At 43.3% G+C, this 21,313-nt stretch overlaps 1 protein-coding gene across 1 annotated transcript in view; it reads left to right on the top strand.

The window, feature by feature from the left end:
* Positions 1-21,313, top strand: part of LOC147012178 (rho GTPase-activating protein 5-like) — a 142,074-nt gene that overhangs the window by 88,184 nt on the left and 32,577 nt on the right. Inside the window, exons 6-9 of the mRNA XM_085855954.1 lie at positions 17,446-17,625; positions 17,756-17,989; positions 18,191-20,074; positions 20,224-20,350. Of these exons, the coding sequence (XP_085712080.1) occupies positions 17,446-17,625; positions 17,756-17,989; positions 18,191-20,074; positions 20,224-20,350 (2,425 nt within the window). The remainder of the gene's footprint in view (positions 1-17,445; positions 17,626-17,755; positions 17,990-18,190; positions 20,075-20,223; positions 20,351-21,313) is intronic.

The raw sequence follows: 21,313 nt of genomic DNA, 5'->3' as shown, positions 1-21,313 counted from the left end.
TATATATATATGTATATATATATATGTATATATATATATATATATATATATATATATATATATATATATATATATATATATATATATATATATATTTAAAGAAGAAGGTGCTTCCAACCAAAAGTAAAAATGAGATTGACTCCACTAATTTGAGCAAAAAAACAAAGCAAGAGCAGATACGTTTCAGGCAACGTTTCACCAGCTTCACAGCCAGCTTCTTCAGGCACAATAGGATGGTATCAACAATAGGGTATATTGTGCCTGAAGAAGCTGGCTGTGAAGCTGGTGAAACGTTGCCTGAAACCTATCTGCTCTTGCTTTGTTTTTTTGCTCAAATTAGCGGAGTCAATCTCATTTTTTCTTTTGGTTGGAAGCACCTTCTTCTTTAAAAATGTGCAATCCAACCACCCCAATCTTATAATATATATATATATATATATATATATATATATATATATATATATATATATATATATATATATATATATATATAGTATATATCAATTTTATGCTTTTTATTTGATTTTTTTCTCAATCACTTCTTTGGTGAAGGAAGCACATCATGCTGTCCTATTGCTTGATGTGTCGTGTTATTTTGGAAATATTGTTGGTTTCTCAGTGTCCTCTTGAACAGACTTAAATTATCTCTAACTCTAATTTTGCATTAACTTACAAGGCCAGTCTTTTTGCAATCCAACAGTTATTGGGTTCCATATGGATGGAGAGGTGGTGGTGGTTGTCGTCGTTGTCGTGGAAAAATACCATTAAATCTGTTGTTGAAAATATGAGGGCAAAGGATTCATATGATCTCAAAAAAAAATGGTATTATGGTCGAGGATTGTGTGCTTTCAAATGTATTTTGGTTACTGTGTGGTTAAGAAAAATAAGAGATCTTTGAAGATGGCCCAGCTGTGAGTTTGTGCAGGGATGGTGGAGTCTGGGTTTGCTTGCTTTATCGGCTGAAGGCAAAATGAATTGTAAGTTGTGCTTCATGGGTGAGCTGACAGGCATACATATGATTACCCTTTTCCGAGTGTGCAGAACGCTTGAGAATATATTTTATTTCCTCAATGTTGTGAAGGTATTGAAAACTTTGTGAGGCCTTCCACATGTTCTCAAGTGGATGTTTCTCAAACCTGATGATTTTGAAATCTCGTTGCACGCTGCTAAGGGGTACAAAAAAGAAAGCGTCACCCATCATGAGTTTGCTTGGAAGATGCACGAGTCAAAAGCTCACCATCAATTACTTATTTGTCATTTTTGTGGGATTATAGAATCTCACTTTGACATGTGCTCACAGCTTTCCAAAGTTATCTCTGATTGGTGGAATGCAAGAAAACATGGGGATGGTTCTCTGGCAGCATTCCAAATAACATTTTTGAGATTGAATTTCTTATGATCACCCTGGTGTCACTTGCACGTTTGGGATTGCACACAGTGAAAGTGGATCCAGGATTTTGACATTGGGTGGGGAGGGGAGGGGGGTGAGTGGGGGAGCTAGTTTGGATTCAGTGCACCTCTTACCAAATGGACCACTTTGTGTTCTTGTCCCATGCAACCGCTTTTAAAATGCATTGAATACGTTTGTGCCTCCGCAGCTGAAGGACGGAGGCATTATGTTTTCAGATTACCCTTACAGTTTTTCTGTCTGTCCATTCATACATTATTGGGTTGTTTTTTTTTTACCATGATAACTTGTGAACCACTGAAGGGGTTTCTGCTAAATTAACTTAGCAGAAGTATGGACTGCAGGACAAAGTGGAACTGATTCAGTTTTGGTTTCAACAGGTCAAAGGTCATGTTCCCTTTTAAAATCATTTTGCAGATCATATCTCAAGTTTGAGGCATCTGACATTGTCTCTCTTCAACCGATCTCTCTTTTCTCTCTCGTGCTGTCTCTCTCTCTCTCTCTCTCGTGCTGTCTCTCTCTCTCTCTCTCTCTCCTCTCTCCTCTCTCCTCTCTCCTCTCTCCTCTCTCCTCTCTCTCTCTCTCTCTCTCTCTCGTTCTCTCTCTCTCTCTCTCTCTCTCTCTCTCTCTCTCTCTCTCTCTCTCTCTCTCTCTCTCTCTCTCTCTCTCTCTCTCTCTCTCTCTCTCTCTCTCTCTCTCTCTCTCTCTCTCTCTCTCTCTCTCTCTCTCTCTCTCTCTCTCTCTCTCTCTCTCTCTCTCTCTCTCTCTCTCTCTCTCTCTCTCTCTCTCTCTCCTCTCTCCTCTCTCCTCTCTCCTCTCTCCTCTCTCTCTCTCTCCTCTCTCCTCTCTCCTCTCTCCTCTCTCCTCTCTCCTCTCTCCTCTCTCCTCTCTCCTCTCTCCTCTCTCTCCTCTCTCCTCTCTCCTCTCTCCTCTCTCCTCTCTCCTCTCTCCTCTCTCCTCTCCCCTCTCCCCTCTCTCCTCTCTCCTCTCTCCTCTCTCCTCTCTCCTCTCTCCTCTCTCCTCTCTCCTCTCTCCTCTCTCCTCTCTCCTCTCTCCTCTCTCCTCTCTCCTCTCTCCTCTCTCCTCACTACTCTCTCCTCTCTCCTCTCTCCTCTCTCCTCTCTCCTCTGTCCTCTCTCTTCTCTCCTCTCTCCTCTCTCCTGTCTCCTCTCTCTCTCTCTCCTCTCTCTCTCTCTCCTCTCTCTCTCTCTCCTCTCTCTCTCTCCTGTCTCTCTCCTCTCTCCTCTCTCCTCTCTCCCTCTCTCCTCTCTCCTCTCTCCTCTCTCTCTCTCTCTCTCCTCTCTCCCTCTCTCCTCTCTCCTCTCTCCTCTCTCCTCTCTCCTCTCTCCTCTCTCCTCTCTCCTCTCTCCTCTCTCCTCTCTCTCCTCTCTCCTCTCTCCTCTCTCCTCTCTCCTCTCTCTCCTCTCTCCTCTCTCCTCTCTCCTCTCTCCTCTCTCCTCTCTCCTCTCTCCTCTCTCCTCTCTCCTCTCTCCTCTCTCCTCTCTCCTCTCTCCTCTCTCCTCTCTCCTCTCTCCTCTCTCCTCTCTCCTCTCTCCTCTCTCCTCTCTCCTCTCTCTTCTCTCTCTCTCTCTCAGGTGACCTTCAATTGAGATCAAACGTAGTAATGGATTGACATCTAACTCGGACAAAGGCATATCCATCGATGCATTCGCATCAAATTCTGTTTTCTAGTTCCAATCTCTTTGGAGCCAAAATCAAGACCTATAGTAAAGACCAACCTGGGATGTGCTGAAATGTTTGAAGTCAAGGTACGATTACATCAGGGATCCATTTTAAGTCATCTACTATTTGTAATAGTTATGGAAGAATTAACAAATAATGAATAGTTGTGATTCCCTTGTGAGTTATTATTGTACGCAGATGACTTAGTAATACTACTGATAATAAAATTTACAGGCTTTTGAAGGCTTATTGAGGAGCTGCGACACAAATCATGCACGCATGCAGACAGATACATGAGACAACGTCAGACTTGACTTTCACACAAACATAGCCGCTTGGGGGAAGTGATGTCACTTCCCAGAGTAGCCTGAGTACTCGTGACATCATGTTTATGACGTCACTTTTCTCTGCACACTCAGGAGAGCAATCAAGGAAGAATTTTGTTCCCTCTGCTCTCTCATCTTCTCCAATATTGTTCCCTCTGCTCTCTCAGGCCTCCGACCTTCCCTATCTACTCAACGATGCATGTGTTCTTTCAGTAACTCCCTCCTGATTAAACTTCCAAAATCTATTCTGAGCTGTACATCTCAACTCTTTTATTCCTTGATTCTGCCACCTATGGAACCACCTACCAAAGGCTGTTCTGTCTTACTCTTCCTTCCAGATCTTCAAGCAGGTCGTGCACTGCCATGTCTTGTCACCCCAAGTTCTATCCCATGATCTTTATTACCCCCATTATCCTTTCCTAACCCAATCTTTTTACTTGCTACTTTCAGTGTTTTCTCTCCTCCCTTTCCTCTTATCCTGTTTGCTCATTCCCTTGATGTTTGTCCCACTCTCTGATTTACTTTGCTCTTCCTTGAGTGTCACTCCTGTGAAGAGAAAAAAAAAAATGAAGACGGTGTTAAAGATGGTGTCACAAGAGGTGCAGTGTTATCTGATTAAATTTAGGAACAGCATGTACAACATGGATTTTCATACATGTAAAAGATATGAGTGCATATTGTTTGTCTCCGGACGTGCACGGATGTTTGGCTTGCTCCGGAATCGATCGAGTCTTTCCACTCTGAATTCTCACAATGACAGCTCTATGTTCTTCCTCAAATGTGATGGCCAAAACAAACAGTATTCAAGATGAGGCCTCACTAAATTCCTGTCCAGTGTTACCACCATCTCTTTTGATTTGTAATTTATCCACCTGCAAATGTAACCTAAAATCCTATTAGCTTTACCTATGGCTGCTGGGTCCTGTAATCTCTGCTTAACCCCCCCTTCCCCCAAGTACAAAAGGGGGCTCACAAGGGGTTTGTTACTCTGTTGGATCATATTGTGATATTCTTGCACTGCATAATTCATCAAGAAGCACTCTGTACACAAACGTTTCCACCTGAGCTCACAGAAGTGATGGCCGTGGTCGTACAGATTATCAACGAAGTAGGCCTAATGGCAAAACTATTGAACCACCGGCAGTTCTGTGAACTTCTTGAAGATGTCAGCTGTCAATGTACTGGGACCTTCTTCTGCACAACAGGGTGAGGTGGCTTTCAAGTGGAAGAGTGCTTGTGCGTTTTGCAGCCTGTCTGGAAGATGTGGAGGTGTTTATGCGGGGAAAAGGGCTGTGAATATGTAGAACTTACAGATCCTCAGTGGATCCCGAAATTTCGCTTCATGGTAGACATCACCTCACATTTAAATGACCTTAACAGAAAGCTGCAAGGAAAGGTAAAAACAGCTCTCTTGCTTTTAGAACAGGTGCTATAGTTTGAGCGAAAACTAGCATTGTTTGCGTGAGACATGGAGATATGTTCACTGGATCATTTACATTTCTGAAACAATTTAAAGAGGAGACAAACTATGAGCTTGATAATGAGAACTTTAAAAAATGCCACACTACACACACACACACGTGTGCAGCCTTGTGGCTGCTGGTTGCATCATCGATTCAGGGAGTGGCTATGCCACTGATGCAGTGTCCCTATTATCAGTACACTGGTACTCATTTCACCGGCCTCAGAAGGACGACAGGCTGAGTCCAACCCTACCTGGTGTTCATTCAGCGATTGACAGGGCTCAAACTCAGGACCCTCGTGTTCCAAACCAGCCACCCTAATGCCAGGCTTAATGCCACACTGAAGTCCTGGAGATTACAGTCATTTAAGAAGGAAAAAGGCAACTTTATCATTTGTGTTGAAACCCCTTGAAGCAGGCACCTCTGCACGAAAGTTTTCAGCATTTGCAGGAGTGAATCAAGCAGAATTAGAACTTGAATTGGCCATTTTGTAGGACAATGACATGTGAACTGCTAAATTCAGAGGCTTGGTGACCAAACTCGAAAATCTAGAAAAACAGAAGTCCACCATGGCACTTCAACAAAGATGGACTGAAATGCTTGATCTTAAGAAACGAGACCAAATTGTGTTTGAAGTTTGGAATTCTTTACGTGACGCCAATAGTAACTTGAAGATGTATGCATGTGGCATTCTGTCCATCTTGGGATCTACATACCTGTGCGAGCAAGTGTTTCCAAGTATGTTTTTCATTGAAAAAAGACAAACTTAGAAGCCAACGGAGCGATGATTCAAGCTTGTAGTCCGTCCTCCTTAAAAATGATAACTGCAACGTATCGTCCACACATTGAACGACTCTACAGAAAAACTCAACGACAGGAATTGCACTAAAATATAGCTAATTTGAATTATAGACATTAAAAATTATCAATTGATATGGACTCGCATGAGCAGTGTGAAACAACATAATGACCTCCACAACCAGAGGTGGACAGAAGTTATGTTTTCACCTCTTTCTGTCTGCTTATTACTTGCAAAATCAAAGATTTTTCAAGTATATCGGTCATTCGATTTTGTTGTTTTGTCTGTCTGTCTGACTGTTTATTTATCAATCGCCTACAGGTCACAATTTTAAACCGATCTTCACGAAACTTCACCACATGATAGAGTTTGCCATAAGGAAGAAGCCTTTTGATTTTCTAGGTCAACATAAACCAAAAGGTCAACATACGCCAAAGGTCAACAACTTCGGTGAGATTTCTAAAATCCTCAATTTTCATCCAATTGACTTGAAATTTGAAGAGGATTTATATTTCAGGTCACTGAATTCAACCAGGCAATTATTTTTGAGGTCAGCATCAGCCAAAATGTCAACATAGGCTGACAATTGCCAATTTTCATCTGATTCACTTGAAATTTGAAGACGAGTTGCATATTTGATCATTGTATTCAACCACTATTTATTGTTAAGGTCAAATTTGTTTTATGGATTTTGCAAGTGTCGTGCTTTGCATAACGTATTTCTTGTTTGTTTGTTTGTGAGCAGGATATCTCGAAAAGTAATGGACGGATTCGGACGAAATTTGGTTGACAGCCTTGATGTGTGATAAGGTCGGATTTATTGATTTTGGTGAAGATCCAAATCCGGATACGAGAATTAAAATATTTTTTAGTGATTCTTCACCAATGATTAAAATTTCCAAAAACGATATATAGCATGATATTTTAAAAGGTTATGGACGGATTATGACAAAACGAGGTGGTGAGTTGAGCATGTGATAAGAAGAAGCTGATCAGATTTTGGTTAAGTCCCAGATCCAGATCCGACCTATTAGTGGGATACAAAACGTAAACTGTTCAGCTTAGCAGAGATACGCACTCTACCAAGTGCTGTTCTAGTTATTGTCTCTATTTGTTTCATGTGCAGGGTGATCCCAAAAAAGTGGACAGTGGGAAAAGTTTAATAACTTTCACAGTTTTCATTCAATCTCTTTCATTTTTCAAGAGTTCAGAACTGAGTTAATGAGGAGTGTATCTGCCAAGTTTCTTTAATCTGTGACGTTCACACACCATGTCCTGAACACCTGAAGAAAAGTCATTTTCTGTCAAAAACTATCTGCAGACAAATTCGTTCTTATAGACAAGGTGCCTGTTCTGCACACATTTTGCAACAAAGAAAGCACCCAACAAGTGATAATGATAATGAGTTTATTGTCATATATATGTGATGCACATACAATGAGAAGTACTTTGACAGTATGTACTGAAAAATGACATTGAATAAGAAATAGATTCATTGTGACTCGAGAGCCTAAGAACAACATTTCGGTGATGAAATGAATGGCATGATTTAAAATATCCATATCCATTCTTTAGATGCTCACAAAAGCCTTGGACATAGATTCATTGAGGGTGTGGATTACAACTGGGTAAAAGCTGTTGTGCTAACGATTACAGTTGGTCTTGATGGAAAGGAAACGTTTACTCGAGCGGAGAAGTTCAAAAATGTCATGTGCTGGGTGGAAGTCTCAAATTCAAAGGTTGATGAAAAAAACATTATACAGCTTGGCGCAGTCTTGAATATGAATTCACCAAACAGAGAGAGGAAGCCACACTGGCCAACAAAAATCAGGATGGTCACCCGAGAATATTGCTGCCATTTCTGACTCGATCACCCGCAGTCCCAAGAGATCTCTTCGGAACCGCTGTCAAGAGCTCAACATCTGCAAAGAAAGCTTGAGGAGAATTCTGATAACAGTGCATACAAGTCATGAATAACTTTGCTCGACGTGTGGCCCTCTGCATTGAGCGAAATGGTGCCCATTTGGAGCATATCGTCGAACATCGACGTTGTCAGTAATTCCATTGTAAAATTGTCACATTTCTTTCTACCCAACTGAAATTTTCAGTGACATCTTGACTGAGAGTAATATGATATGCAAATTTTGTTCAGTTTAATTGAATAGTATTAAATCCATTAAACTTTATCTCGGGCCCACTTTTTTGGGGTCGCCCTGTATTTGTCAAGCATAACCATATGAAATTTTGTGTCCTCCAGAGAGACAGGATGAGGGTTTGGGAATGATACTGTCAGGAAGATAGTGGTAAAAACACCAATGTGTAAAGTGTGAGGAAATAGAAAATGTAAAAAGATTGTGAACATCAAGTAAACATGTATTGCATTGCAAAGAAATGTCTGTGTGTGTCTGTCCTTTTATTCAATTATATGTCTCCTACCAGTTTCACCGGAGTGGACTATAGGTTTGTTCTCCGTCTGTCCATTTATCCTCTGTCCGACCCACCTGTGGTTTTTTCAGACTTTTTCCCCATACCTTTTAACATATTCAACTGAAACATGGTACATGGCGTTATTATGATAAGTTACAGAAGACATTCGAGTTTCAGGGTGTTTCGTAACTTTTCACTGAGTTATGCCCCTTTTGGGAGGAGTACACAGGTGGTGAACAATCTGGATACAAGCTCAAAAACAGCAAGACCAAGAAGCGATATTATGAGAATGAAATGGAAATGGAACAAAAACAAACAAGAAAGAGTGTGAAGTAACGGGGGAAAACACAAGAACCTGGAAAGGAATGGTTGGCTGGGGGGAATTTAACCCATCCATCCATTGGGACCATACTCTGTGCAGAGCATTGGTGCTGCCTAAGCAGTCTCCTTGGCTATTGGGCAAAATCCTGGACAGGTCACCACTCCGACACAGGATACCAGCAAGCTGGTACTCATTTACCAACCTCAGAAGGATGACAGGCAGAGTCAACCCCACCTGCTATTAATTCAATAGCCGAGTGGGATCCCAAGCCCACCACCTTAATCATTAAGCCAACACCAGGCATGGGAATGTCATGATGGTAGAAAAGATCATGCATATGGAAGGCTGATGACCGGAGGTAGTGAACAACCACCTTGAAACCCTGAAGGGAGGAATGAGATTGAGTAGACCATGGAATTTGGGTCCACAGGCAAGAGAAAAGATTATGAAATGATTGGAGGAAAACTGTGAGTCTGGAATTTGGGAGTTTCACCAGAAGTGTGTTACTTTTAAACCATGTGCGCCCTGCAGAAACTGTGGAAGTGGTGGACAGAACAGCCAAAGGGCAGAGAGTGCAAGACCAGAAAGGAAGCGGAAGAGCACAGAGAAGAGCCACCGACCTGTCTGTGATGCGAGAGTAACTGGCCCAGAGCTCGTGGATCTTTTAAATATCAAAAATGAATGCAAGCAGCAAGTACAGCAGGCTTTAAAAGTGCTGTGTTTCAAAAGTGATGTCGATATAATGCAAGCTTGTAACAGCATATTATTGATGCTATGAGAGCTGCAGGAACCGACAGCTCGGTGGCAGACATTCTGCAAACCAAGCATTCTTTCCACAATGTTAAAAGTACATTGTTTGGAAATACAACAGAAGCTTGCTAATGCAGCTGATGTTAATTCTGAAAAATCCACTCTGGCTGCTTTGTTAATGCTTCTCCAGTTTGTGTCACTGCTATCACCGTTAATGCATTGTGACATATCCACTTACACATTGCAATAACTTGACCTTTGGTGAGCATGCAGCCATTAGTACTTTCACAAAACAGCCTTTTCCCATTGGCTTTAGGTCTGAAATTTTAATTAGATCACTGAAACAATCTTAATTTATGAAGTGAAGATTCTCATTGAAAGTTGCTCGTTTCCCATAATCCTTCACGTCTTACCAGGTGCATGTAGCGTTGATGCCATGTCATAGCCTCGCATGATTTGCCGATGTTCATCGGCATTATGCTGTGACATCCTGGCCTGAAGCTTGATCCAAAAACCCCAGATCTGCCTCTACTTGACCCCATTAACCTCCCCTTTCTCCAAACACAATTTGCCATCTGACCGGTTTCCTTGCCCAAGTTGGTTTGCTTTGTGCTTTAGAGATTTGATGGTAAAATGCAGCAACATCACCTCATCTGCCTTAAGCGGGTAGAAAATGCCCACGCCTCGAATGTCTCCTCTCAAAGTGACATTCTGTGCAATTAGCGGGCATGATGTTCAGACAGGCATCGCACGGTACATTTGGGAACGATTGTACTTGCTGTTATGACCACGTGCATCGCTGATTTCAAATGTGTGGGTATTTAAATGCATGGAACGTTTCCGTTTCTCTTCCCTTTTGTTTTGGCACCTGTAGCAACTAAAAAGAGGCATTTCATTTAAAAAAAATTAAAAAAAAATACAGCTGGACTGAGATACAAGAGGGTTGTCTGTTGGGTTAATAAGTATTGACCTTACTTGTTTCAGAGAGGACAGATTACTATCTTCATTTATTGCACTTGACGGCCATTACACCGGAGGTTTTCATACGGTTTCCCTCTCATCTCTAAGAGGGGAAGAAAGGGAATTTGTGGGACCTCTTCTGCTCATTGAAAATTACCAATCCTGCCTTGTTTCTTGACTCATAAGGATTTGCTCATCTTATTACATATACATATATATATATATATGTGAAATTTTGTGATTATGTTATATTTGCTCTTGTAATTTGAGTGGGTGATTAAATCCTATCATTGGTATTAACAATAAATACAGGTGCTTGCATGAGGTTCCCCTGTGTTGAGCTTTCTCTACAGTGTTCAATGTAGTTTGTAACTGTAATTGCAATATCTATGTTTGTATTCTGTTGCCTGAACGATGAGTGTTTTTTGTTTTTTTCGATGAGTATCCTCCTTTCACCCCTACCAATCTTTGCTGAGATGGCTAATCTATTAGTGGGGCAACTTAGCTAAATGTGGCATAAGAATTGTGCATTTTGTGAGTAAAGCACCAAATTTGGCACACTAGTAGCCTATCATATTATGAACAGATTTGGATATTGGGCCATCTCAAATTCAGCCGCTGATGGCTGTGGCAGCCATTTTCCACTGTCATCAAAAATTTTGACATGGCCCAATATCCAAATCTGTTCAGAATATGATAGGCTACTCGTGTGCCAAATTTGGTGCTTTCTTCACAAAATGCACAATTGTTATGCTAACCTGCCCCACTACATGGAGTAAGGCCAAAAAATGATTCCTGAGAGATCCTGCCCTCTTTGCGGGGATAACCAGCGTTGCAAGTTGGCGTTTGCAGTTTCGACACGTGTGCCCGTGTACCCATTCTCACAAACCAACTTTTCTTTTCTTTTTTTTTGCGTCCCAAACTTCCCAGGAGTTCCCTGAATCCACCGTCGTTGGATTTATTGAAATCCGTTAATCCATTCTCAAGTTAAGACACGACAAACAAGCAGGCAGACAGATAGACACGGACCCTTTTATAATATAAATGATATAACACCAAATGGTGGCTCCTGCAGGAAGGGGTTATAACCCTCAATTTGGTTCCACATGTCGAGAACCTAATTTGTGTGTGCTCGCTGGAAATTTACTCACGCATGGACAAGCAATCGTCACTTGGATGACCTCAGGATTAACTAGAAAGGTGCTCGGTAACCTGAACAGTTTACGTGTTGTATCCCACTGATACGCCGGATCTGGATCCAGACCTACAAAATCTAATCGGCTTGTTCTTGTCACACACCAAATCTGTCCACCAAATTTCGTCCGAATCCCTCCACAACCTTTTGCGATATCCTGTTCTCAGACACAAACAGACAGACAGACTGGTGAAAACATAACATCCGCCCACCTTCGGTGTTGGAGGTAATAAATCATAACTTTTCATAAAATGTGTAGAAAGAAACCAGGGAAGGGAGCACAAAAAACAAGTTATGGATTTATAAATAAGAAGAGGATGTCCTGTCCCATCATAAGGAGATCATGGCAAAGGCTTGTTAATTGCAGGCTGAGTTACTACACCTGGGCCCACTGCAAAATCCTCTCCTCCTGACCCCATAAACCTCCATCTAATGCTGAGGTCCCAAGCAACAAGTTAATCCCCAATCCTATCAAATCTGCCATTTCCCATGCATTTGTTTTTTCCTCGGGCATCGCCCTTTCGCTCAGCCAACTCACCTTGAACGCCCCCACCTGTCACACACTCAGCTCTTTCATGCACACCCACCTTCTTACTTGGCGGGGCCCCGATGTGTGCTCGTACGTTGTCCTGACACTCCTCCTTCACATCATGTAGGTGCTTTTCCCAATACCTCTCTGTTTACAGTTTACACATTGTCTCCCTCCAACCGGTCACACCTCTCCATAGTCCATCAGTTCATTGCATTTCTCCTCCACCTGCTCCAGATTTTCGTCTCGGTCCTGTAGTGACCCGTTTACATGACACCGTGTTATTTTACAGCCTCATTCACTTCACCTTCATAAATTCTTGCATTTCCTTTTTCAGTACAATTTCCCGCTTACATTTCCTCCGATCTCGACCTTCTTTATCACTTCCTTATTCTTCTTTGCACACTCTTTCAGAACGCCGGGCATCTCCTCTACCTCCCTCTGTCCATTTTCCATCTTCTGCATTTCATCCAGTTGAGTTATTTTTTTTTTCCTTACTCTCGTACGCTTCCCGTTTTTAATTCCCTTCGCTCATTTTCATTCCCCTAACATCACCTGCCATTAGCTCACACTTTGCTATTATGTCGCCCTGGTCTTCTATCATTTGACCCGTTTCTACATGTGTTTCAGCCATTTGCTTTCAATTCGCTTCAATTTTTTTCATCCCAAAATCAATTCCCATCCGTCTTTCCTTCAGTAATTTCAGTCATTTTCCTAATCATTTCAATTTGACTCTCTCCTGCCTTTTTATCTTGTTGTTCTTCCATCTCTCTCATCTGTTCTCTTATTCCTCCAATGTTTTATCTCGACAGCTTTTCTCCGATCCATTTGTTTTGTTATTGTGTTTTGTTTTTTTTTTCATTCTTTTCATGCTTTTATCTCTCTCTCTCTCTCTCTCTCTCTCTCTCTCTCTCTCTCTCTCTCTCTCTCTCTCTCTCTCTCTCTCTCTCTCTCTCTCTCTCTCTCTCTCTCTCTCTCTCTCTCTCTCTCTCTCTCTCTCTCTCTCTCTCTCTCTCTCTCTCTCTCTCTCTCTCTCTCTCTCTCTCTCTCTCTCTCTCTCTCTCTCTCTCTCTCTCTCTCTCTCTCTCTCTCTCTCTCTCTCTCTCTCTCTCTCTCTCTCTCTCTCTCTCTCTCTCTCTCTCTCTCTCTCTCTCTCTCTCTCTCTCTCTCTCTCTCTCTCTCTCTCTCTCTCTCTCTCTCTCTCTCTCTCTCTCTCTCATCCGTTTGGAACTACTTTTCATCATCTGTATTATGTTCATCATCGCTCTTACATGCTCTGCTCCCTCTGAAGACATTGTTCCACTTTGTTGTTCCACTTTCACTAAATCCAGAGGAAAGGGACAAAATAAATAAAAGGGTTGATTCATGCCTGATGGGGCCAAATGAGGCGTCCTCACTTAAGTTGGATGGGAGAACCAGGCTGCAATTCCCCCACACATGACGTACCACGAGGCGGGTCTCTTGGTGTTGGCATCCCAAGGTTACTCTTGGAGGTCCACGTAACCCTGGTGACACTCTCCCAAGGAGTTCTTGTGAGGGAGATAGCACACACTCCTCACGTTCCCAGTTCTCAGCTCAAACTGGGCACCAGCTTCACCCGAGAGGGTTTCGGCTCTCAACTAATCATTCTCTTCAGAACCTCGGCTCAAAACCATTCCTTGCGTGATGTCACCATGCACTCCCATTGTTTGCCCAGCTCAAGTACACTTTTGATTAGCCTGATCCAAAAGAGAACCATGTGGTACTCAGCTTGAAGACTGTTGGTTTCCGAGGCTGGTGAGACTAATGGGAAAAAGCTATTAATTAAATAAATGACAAAGAACGCACATTCAACAGTGAAAAATACAAAGGGATGGAGGGGAGACGAGGCCCTGCTAAACACTGTCTTGGCAGACCTAAATTGGGGTTTATCATGTGTCTATTCTAAACATGCAATTGGGATATAACCAATCAGCTAATTAACTCATTAAGCCTCAAAAGTACGTGTGTGTGTGTGTGTGTGTGTGTGTGTGTGTGTGTATTTATTTATTTTAGCAGGGTATGCTTACATATCAAAAGTAATAATGAGCTGTGCTTTCCCATTGTCTCGGGTCGCTCGCCTGCATTTATTTTTTCACTTATTTATTTATTCATTTATTGACACTTTCCCACGGTTTTATGATTTTTCCGACAGTTCTGTGATTTTTGCCATTGTCTCAGGTCGCTCGCCTGCATTTATTTTTTCACTTATTTATATTTTCATTTATTGACACTTTCCCACGGTTCTGTGATTTTTCCCGGTGCATCAGCTTTGATGTCCATCAGCATGCAAAATTACCGTGCTTCCCCATTGTCTTGGATTGCTCACCTGCATTTATTTTTTCATTTGTTTTTTTTCATTTACGGACGCTTTCTCACGTTTCTGTGGTTCCCCCCCCCCCCCCGGTCTATCAGCTTTGATGTCCATCGGCACAAGAAATTTCAGCTTTTTACGTTACCCAGAAGGTACCGATCTTTAATATCAGTCAGTGATTAGAAAGGGCTTTATGTATTAGATATATCAGCATCAGGAGCTTCTGTTAAAATAAGCTGCTCTCAGTCGGGGGTATAAGACCCCTGTGTATTCTGAAATGTTTTCTTAGTTTGCTGTGTTTAATCCAACAACTACTCTTCTTCTTCTTCTTCTTCTTCTTCTTCTTCTTCTTCTTCTTCTTCTTCTTCTTCTTCTTCTTCTTCTTCTTCTTCTTCTTCTTCTTCTTCTTCTTCTTCTTCCGGCTGCTCCCGTTCGGGGTCGCCACAGCGGATCATCCGTATGATCCGCAGAGTGATTTGGCTTAGTTTTTACGCTGGATGCCCTTCCTGACGCAACCCTGGTCGCCTCTTATGACACGGATATGGTACACCTATACTAACCGGGGCATACACTGGGACCAGTACGCTGGTACTCATTTCGCCGACCTCGGAAGGATGACAGGCTGAGTCAACCCCCTGGTGTGTATTAATTCAAGCGGCCAACAGGGCTTGAACTCAGGACGTTTTTGGATCCCAAGCCGCTACCCTTACCACTACGCCAACACCAGGCTTTAATCCTACAACTAATATCCCTCAATGATCACCCAAATGGTAGTCGAACCTGGCGGTGCACCTTGTAAACTTTGGGACCACTCTCATACATGGCAGGTGCTTCATTGACCACCCACTGGTGTGGGCAGTACCTTCGTTCGGCAATCCCACCCTGTGGGGCGGTCCTTCGAAAATGTGTTCCACCATCAGCCAGGGCTCCACAGCCGACCTCACCACCCTGATCCATTGTAGGCCAACAAAACAGTCCATAATGTTGCCTTTAAAAGCGTGCAGCCCATTTCGGTGCCATTCCTGCCCAAGTCCTCACCCAGCCTCGCTCAAAAACAGGACGTTTTACACAACAAACCTCCTCTGTACTGTACTATCTTAAAGTTAACCCACATTCCCTCCTTAGTGCACATTTTACAATGTGACTTACCTCTCGGCAAGTTGCTATTACAAAAATTTGGGATATATAGAAAAAAAAAAATATATATATATATATATATATATATATATATATATATGTATGTATGTATACACACACACACACACGTTTTGGTGAGCATTGCCATGGATTATGTCTCACGGTAAAACCGCCTAGTCTGCAAAGAGCAACCATCTGTCTGCCACCCAGACGATTGCTCCCGCGAATGCAAACCATTCAACCAGAAGGCACAAGATGCGATCGGCAGGTAAATCGAAATATATGGAGCATGACGAGCACTTGCTGAGGAGGGGAAAGCGCAGAAGAAAACTGAGCATGTCTAATTTGTGTGGACGGAGGAGGTGCGATGAGGTGTGCAGTGACTCGTGGTGAAATGTGAAGAGGAAAATATAAAGGTTTGGGTCAGTGGGTGGAAATGAGCAAAGAACATGTGAGACGATAGTCCTAATCGTGAGTATAAGAGGTCTGTTCATGTAATTACTATTAGGGTAAACTGCACGCTGTCTGACACCTGGCTCTCTGGTCTGTTCCGTTCTGTTTGTCCCACTCGTTCCGTTGTGCTCCGTAACCCCAACAACAGAAGAGAGGGCGGGTCAGGCGAGAGAGAAGGCAGGCCAGAGAAAGAGCTCTCTTTTTTTTTTTCTTCCAGCAGGGGCAGCGCTTGAGAGTGGAACAGGCGGGCTATGGGCATTTCCCTGGGCTACCATTGGTGCATGGTTGCTTACCATAGCTTTGGCCCTGCCCAGGTGAGGATTTGGCACTGGAAATGGCCCCATTTGCTCTGCACCTCGTCATGCAATGGAGCTCCAAGGATAACATGGGTTGAGGCACGCAATCGTTCACTCCTACCATGAGCACGCCTCCTCATCCCCGCTGGTCCCAAAATGCTGTGGTGGTCATTAATGGTGATTGTGGTTTGGCTTCGGCAGTGATGGTGTAGCATCACAATTGTAGTGTGGCAAATTCAAGATGTTGATGGCAGTCTTTGAGATTGTGTCATCAATGATGATTGTAGGCAAGTTTGAGCTGTGTTCCGATGATGTGAGGATTTTTAGGAAGGCGTTGTGGTGGTTGGAGCATTGTGGTCTAAATCTGGTGAAGTTTGAGGTGAGGGTCCATTGGGTAATGGCACGAGTTTTGAATGGGAAATGGCACATGTATGCAAATGAGCTGCCCGTTGCTATGCATGCATGCTTGTGTGATAGAGGGTTCGAAGTGTGTGCGGAGTAAAAGGCAAGATGGGTTGAATGGCCTCCACCTGTATCTGATTTCCTTGCATTCCTTGGAAAATAATTAAAAGATGGGAACAAAGACCTGCCTAAAAGTCAATGTAATGCATTTTTCCCATAAACCCACTATACATAAGGGAAAGGCTATCTAAAAGTAATACTAATTAAATTAAATAACTGTCTCGAGACCACTATATGTTGTGTGCCATTGCCTCGGGGGAGTGCCAGCTTCGCAGAACTGCAATATATATATATATATATATATATATATATATATATATATATATATATGTATGTATATACATACATAAGCTACTTCCTCTCTGACTTGCTCATGGTAAATCGATATAATTACACAAAATTCCATCTTTTCCCATGTTCTGAATAAAATGTCCATGCAAATGCTGAACTGCCCACGGAAATAAATGGTCTCGAATCGAAATTCCAATAAAAGATAAAGTTACTTTTATATAATGAGGCCGGTGTGGGAAACATGATAATAAACATGAAACACAAACAATGTTGAACTCTGATTATTTGTTTTTGTAAATAATTATGCTGCTGAAAGTCGTGTGAATGTTAACAAACATCAGAAGCATTTGAGGATTGCAACTGAAACCCCTGATGAGGAGAATTTACAGCATTTCTGGTCGAGGTCTATGACCCTACTAATCCATCTCTGTCTCTCTCTCTCTGTGTCTGTCTCTGTCTGTCTGTCTGTCTGTCTGTCTGTCTCTGTCTCTGTCTCTGTCTCTGTCTGTCTCTGTCTGTCTCTGTCTGTCTCTGTCTGTCTCTGTCTGTCTCTGTCTGTCTCTCTCTCTCTCTCTCTCTCTCTCTCTCTCCATCCTTTTAATCCTTTTATAGGAGCATTTCCGGCACACACTTGAGAATAACAACCAAGTAATGCCAGGAAAGACATGGGAGGAGGTGCAGGTCTTCTTATCAGATGAGGAGGCCTGCCAACATCTCACTGAGAGTGAGCGGCTTGAGGTCTATGGGCGTCATCAGCAGGAAATATGCAAAAAGGCTCGTGAGGCCTTCCAGGTGATGAGCTGGCATGTCTATCAAATAAACTTTTTTTATTATTATTCTTACAATGAGAACTATTAAGGGTTAATAAAAGCTGGAAGATCATGGTTCATGACTTAAAGAGAAATGTCTCACGTGCTTACAGGAGCTGCTGCTCGAGCAGGCTGAGCTATTTGCCGAGTTGGAACTTGCAGGAGTTCTAAACCGCTCCCGAGTCACGGCACTTGTTCAGGAGTTGCGTGATGAACCACGATTCGTCACATTGCAGCGCCTTGAGGCCGAACGGCAAGCACTGTTGCTCCGCCATATTGGTTTTATGTACCATCCCACTGCACATACCTGCCCTGCTGCACCCACCCCGGGCTGTGTGGATGCACTCGTGAGTCACATGTGGATTGAATTGACAATTTAACTCAAATGTTGGTTATCATTACTATCTATCCAGCATTGCAAGTTGTATAGTTCTGTATTACTTATGAGCTTGGAATTGCTGTAACAAACCGATTTTCATTGTTTTTTTTATTAAAGCAAATCCAAAGAAACAAAAATGGTCTGGCAAATGGGTGGGTTTTGGGTGCAGGTTCAACAATTGCTGGATCACAGGATTATGGAGGGCAGCGGTGGAAGTGAAAATGAGCCAAGTGCCTGCCTACTTCGCCTTGCAACACTTGGGCTGAATGGCCTGGGTCATGAGCTCGCTAACGAAGCAACCTCAGTAGCAGCTGCTGCAGGAGGTGGCTTTGCTTTGGACGGACACGTGTACGAGCTGTCGGTGAGTGTTATAGAGTGTAACGGAGATGAAGATTATGACGACGAGGACGGTGAAGGAAAGATAGACTCCACAAAGCTTGCCGATGCATACTTAGGCGCTTATGACTCAACAGATGCACTCAGAAGAATTGAGGAAACTCTTTCTCGATTTGAACACATGCCAGGTTTGGTACCAGCTGTTGGCCTGGTATTAGCGGCAGATTCTGGCATGACAAGCAAGCAGCTTGCTTCGCTGCGGCTTCAAGGTGCCCAAGTGGCCGGAAGGAGGCGTTGGGCCTTTGTTGATGCCTCAGTGGCCAGTGGTGGAGATGGCTGCAGTCCTTCAGCTCCGGCACGTAGCCGATGGAAACGGCGACGGTTTCGTGCTGGTCAGGTTGCTGCTGTTTTGAGTGAGTTGTTGGATGGTCTTCAGCGTCCACTCACAACTTCACTACTGCTACCACCACCCTCTACTGAAGCAGACCTCTGTGTGACCATGTGTGTTTCATGTGGTGATCCTTTTCCACCTGAGTTGGTACTGACACCCTTGCTTGAGTCACACTCCTGCACTGTTTCACCTAGTGGCGGCCTCGCATTGGAAGTCTTCCTCGGCATCCGCAGGCGACGTGTTGAGGTTATAGCAATGTCTTACCATGCAGCTGGAGTTGCACGTCGTGAAGATCCACCGCATGGGTACATCCTTGTATATGCTGCACGTCGTAGAGCGTCACTCGCCGCACTTCGTGCTTTCCTCGGTGGTCTTCCCGATGTCGTGCCAGTTCTCCTACTTGCTGTGACAAGTGGTGATGGAGATTTCTTCACTGATGTACTGGTCAAGGAACTCCTGACGGAGGGTGAGGCAATTGCAGCCGATTGCAGTGCTCGCTTCTTGACAGCAGCCCGTTTCAGTAAACAAGCAGAGATGTTTACAGCCTTCTTCCGTGATGCTTATTCCCGACGTGCTCATACTGAAGACGCCATGGTTTTGTGGGGCTGGGAAGGTATGGGACGAACTGATGGTGGTGATGACAATCCTCTGCCTCCACCACCACCACCACCTCCACCCTTAGATTTGGATGACGGAGAACCACCTCCACCTTATAGCCCCATCGCTCCATCTTTTGAAGACTTTCCATGTGATGGGCACAACGATGAATCGACTGTCAGTGGTAGCCTGTTTTTTGAACGTGGCTACAGATTGTTGTTCCCACAAATGTCGAGGCCACTTCAGCCTTCATGCGGCCGCCTAGAATCAGAATTGTTGCAAAGACTTGATGCATTGCGCTTTGATTCCTCAGCTGATTATGCTGAGCCACTGGATGCAGTAGCGTCGACTTGTCCAGTGGCTTCTACGTTATCCACAGGCCGACTCCTCACTCACCAGTCATCAGAGGACGCAGTGTACTCAGTACCTCAGGATTCAAAGCAGGGCCGAGTAATCCGGGTTCGCGGTCGACCGATTCCGTCTGCGGGTGACTTTGAAAGTCCATTGGCTCCTCCTCGCAAGCCTGTGCCTTATCGAATGCGGTCTGAAAAATTACGACTTCGGCGCATGCAACCGTTGCTCCCGGCTACGCAGTTACCTCCACCACCCGAGCCCTCAGCTGGTCCTTCGGGGTCAGAAGGCAGTGACGATGAACCTCAGCTCATTTTCCCATCTCTTCGAAGAAAGGATGACCGTAAGAAGAAGAAATCTCTTCTTCGAAAATCAAAGGTAAAAATATACAATCGTCGAAACCCAATTGTGAAGACAACTGTTTGAATTTATTTGATGCATGCATACCTGTAAAATAGTTTGCCATGTGATAAACCTTTATATTGTCACGTAAACTTGTAATATGGGAGCATTGTACCATCCAACAGTATCGCAAACAGGAGTCTAAGAAGGAAATCGGGTACTTTGGCCTCCCGCTCGCAGAAGTTGCTCGCTCGTCCGACAACCCAGTTCCGTTTTTCATTGAGAAGTGCGTGCATTATATCGATGGATACGGTATGTTATTGCTGTTAGGTTTTACTCCATTTACAATTTACCCATACGCTTGTGCAGTTTGTGGTTATTCCATTCGGAAAGCTGTTTTGTTGATGATTTTGTTATTTCTCATTTTGTGTTGCTACCTGGGAATTATTTGATTGATTTTAACAAATGTCCTCTCTGCCTGTCACGCAGAATTGTCATGTTAAGTGGAAAGATCCCTTACTGGTTTGGACCCAAAGGTTTACATAAGGGTTGCAGAGATAAGTTCACTGCTCAACCAGAGGCAGTTTTAACAGCTAAAAAGAGATTGCATAACACAGCACATACACTGTCCCTCCACTGATCCCCCAAATCAACTGACCTACCGGTTTTACCTTTATTGAGGTATCATCAGGATCTGTGCAGACTGCCACTTGAGTGGCAGTTGATGTTCTTCAATTGCCAGGATTTTGCTGCAGGCTAATCAGATGGTCCTATCCATCTGTCAGCTAGTTTCCATCATCATATTCAGGATCAAACTGGTACGGATTTTCCATGTGTAAGACATTCGAACACAAGCATGCAACTCACCCTCTGATATTCCTGATTTGTTGCATCATGGCTGATAAATATAAGATAAAAACAGCCTGCACATTGCACAAGTCATGCTGAACGTTTTATTACAACTTAGTGCTATTTCGTGGGTATGTCTAAAACATAACCAATGTCCTGTAGCCCCTAGCTTTAGCTAAAACCAATTCGTATCCAGAGCATCGTATCCCTTTCATGTGGATGCTTTAAAAAATATCAGGTCTGTTATGTTGTTTCTGTTGTGGGAACTAAATTTTCAATTTCTTACAAACTCATGGAAGGGTTGCCTGTCTTTTCAAGTTCCATGAAACTAGGTTCTCATGACCAGACTCGGTGGTGTGATGGTTAGAGTATCCGCTCTGAGTTTGGGGGGTTGGTGGTTGAAACCCCGGCCGAGTCATACGAAAT

Source organism: Eptatretus burgeri, chromosome 15 (genome assembly GCF_056783735.1).
Source record: "Eptatretus burgeri isolate ZD-2024b chromosome 15, Ebu_testis_v1, whole genome shotgun sequence".
Classification (NCBI taxonomy): domain Eukaryota; kingdom Metazoa; phylum Chordata; class Myxini; order Myxiniformes; family Myxinidae; genus Eptatretus; species Eptatretus burgeri.
This window is presented reverse-complemented; position numbering and strand designations above follow the sequence as displayed.